General features: G+C 41.9%; 1 protein-coding gene across 1 annotated transcript; it reads right to left on the minus strand.

Annotated features, from left to right (window-relative positions):
- Positions 1 to 680: 680 nt before the first annotated feature.
- Positions 681 to 1,277, minus strand: LOC307056012 (synaptobrevin homolog YKT6-like; the record flags this gene model as incomplete). Its single annotated transcript, XM_079708392.1, is given in 3 exon segments — positions 681 to 1,070; positions 1,074 to 1,088; positions 1,092 to 1,277. Coding segments are annotated over 3 exon segments (591 nt in total).
- Between the last annotated feature and the right edge of the window lie 1,663 nt (positions 1,278 to 2,940).

A 2,940-nucleotide genomic window follows, 5' to 3' on the forward strand; every position in this document is an offset into this window, starting at 1 on the left:
AGGTAGGTACTAGTTATTCCTTTAATTTATCACAACTGATTTCTGCCCTCATTCGTAGCTTTTCCTGACTTGAATTTACAAGAAACCTCCCCCACCAAAAAAAGTCTCTTTACTGAATTATCTTCTAATCTTGAGCATCTTTTTAAGTGACAAAATCGGTAGGAGAAGGACTATGGAATCTGTTTTATTACATAAGCATAGTGTATAAAACTTAATTTTAAAAGAGGCAAAGGTCATTCCTTTTATTTATTGAGGTATAATTGATGTGAAACTTTATATTAGTTTCAGGCATACAGCGTAATGATTTGATAATTGTGTATACTGGCAAAATAAGCCTAGTTAACATCCAACACTACACAGTTACAAAATTTTTCTTTCTTGTGATGAGAACTTTTAAAATTTATTCTGCTGGTAACTTTTTTTTTTAAACGGGAGTCACTGAGCTTTATGGTTTCATTTAGCCCCAAAAATACACTTTTAGGGGGCCTCAAATTAGTAGCCATGTGAATTTGAACGTTCCCCACCGCCAGGTCCCTTCCACCCTTCGGTTCCTCCCAGGAGCTCCAAAGCCAAAGTTGAGTCCCACTTGGGTCGTTCCACAGCGGCTCTGCTTCCTGGGGGCTGCAGTTGCAATGTGAATGACGGTGACGGTCCAGCTCGGGGGCCTCTGCCAGCTGCTGTCACATGATTGCACAGCATGAGTTTTGTTTCCAGGCCATTTTATAGAAGGCTTTAGACTGTATTCCCAGCACTTTGGATTTGGACACCAGGTCATCTAGCTTCTCGCCTCGCTCTAACAAAGACTCCGCGGTGTTGTGCAGGATGATTCTGGTCTCATCTAGTTCAGCCTGCACCTTAGTCATTGGGTCAGCTTCTTGGGGGTTCTGGTATCTACTGAGGTGACCGTCCAGGCCTGCGTACTGGATGGTATTGGGGGATCCAACTGGCCGGTCTGTCCTTTCAACCTGCTTGGAGAATTCGTCTAGTACCTTCTCCAGCAAGGTAAACGCCACCCGGGATGGGTATTCACTGTCAGCAATGACCACTCCCACCAGACTGTCGTTTCTCGCTTAGACATGGCACAGATATTATTGTTCTTTGACAGAAGCTCTGATTCCTTTTGAGGAGCACTCCACAATCAGTTGACTTGTGAAGGTTATGAATTCCTGAACGCTGGACCTCTGGAAGAAGCTGAAGGAGGACACGTCGTACGCGGCTTTGAGCAGCACCACCTTGGCATCGCCTTTGTATGGGACGCTGAGGCTGTACAGCTTCATGGCGCCGCGCCCTCAGGCCAGCTACCTGCCTGGCCGCGGGACCAGCTCTCAGGGAGCAGCATGGCGCCGCCCCTCGAGACCGCCGCCAGCTGCTGACGGGTCGGCCGCTCTCTTAGTAACTTTTAAGTATGCAGTACAGTATTAACTATAGTCGCCAGTCTGTACATTACATCCCCTGACTTATTTATTGTATAACTGAAAGTTTGTACCTTTCGTCCTCTTCATGCTTTTCACCCACCGCCCCCGCCCCGCCCCAGCTTCTCCACATTTGGCAGCCGCCTATCTGTGAGCTCAGTTTTTTCTTTTGATTCCACATAAAAGTGACATCGTACAGTATTTTTCTTCCTCTGACTTATTTCACTTAGCATAATGCACTCAAGGTCCATTCCTGTTGTCACAAATGGCAAGATTTCTTTTTCTTTTTTAATGGCTGAGCAATACCGCACTGTGTGTGTGTGTGTGTGCGCGCGCATGTGTGTCTCAGTGTCACATCTTTATCCATTCACTCATCAAAGGCCACCTAGATTCCATATCTTGGCTATTGTACATAATGCTGGACTGAACATGGCAGTGTGTATATATATATATATATATATATATATCTTTTCAACTTAGTGTTTTCATTTGGAGGGGGGCTGGAATAAATACCCAGGGGTGGAATTGCTGTATCATACGGTAGGTCTATCTTGAGGAACCTCCATACTCTTTTCCATAGTGGCCGCACCAATTTACATTCTCACCCAGAGAGCACAAGGATTCCCTTCTCTTCCTACCTTTCCCAAGACTTGTTTTTTGTCTTTTTGATAATAGCCATTCTAACAGGAGGTGATATCTCATTGTGTCTCTGATTTGCATTTTCCTGATGATTAGTGATGTTGAACACTTTTCATATGTCTTTGTATGTCTTCTTTGGGAAAATGTCTATTCAGATTCTGTGCCTATTTTTTAAATGAAATTACTGGTTTTCTTGCTATTGAGTTATATGACTTCTTTATATAATTTGGATACTAACCCCTTAACAGATATATGATTTGCAGATATTTTCTCCCATTCAATAGGTTGCCTTTTCATTTTGTTGATGGTTTTGTTTGCTGTGCAGAAGCATCTTAGTTTGATATAGTCCCACTTGTTTATTTTTGCTTTTGTTGTCTCTGCTTTTGGTGTCAATCCCAAAAATCATAGCCAAGACTTAAGTCAAGGACTTTACCACCTATTTTTTTTTAGATGTTTTATGGTTTCAGGTCTTACATTAGGTACTATTAAGTCTTTACCCCATTTTGAATTAATGCTTTGTGTATGGTGTAAGATAGCGGTTCAGTTTCATTCTGTTACATACGGCTGTCCGGTTTTCCCATCTGCATTTATTGAAGAGACTGTTCTTTCCCCCATTGTATATTCTTGGCTTCTTTGTCATAAATTAATTGACCATACGTGTGTGGTTTCTGGGCTCTCTGTTCTGTTCTGTTGATATATTTGTCTGTTTTTATGCCAATACCATACTGTTTTGATTACTATAGCTCTGTAATTATAGTTTAAATTTAGAAAGTGTGATGCCTCCAGCTTTGTTTTTATTTCTCAAGATTGCTTTGGCTACTCAGGGACTTTTGTGATTCCATACAAGTTTTAGGATCATTTGTTCAATTTCTGTGAAAAATACCATTGG

This window comes from Hyperoodon ampullatus (genome assembly GCF_949752795.1).
Source record: "Hyperoodon ampullatus genome assembly, chromosome: 7".
Taxonomy (NCBI): Eukaryota; Metazoa; Chordata; class Mammalia; order Artiodactyla; family Ziphiidae; genus Hyperoodon; species Hyperoodon ampullatus.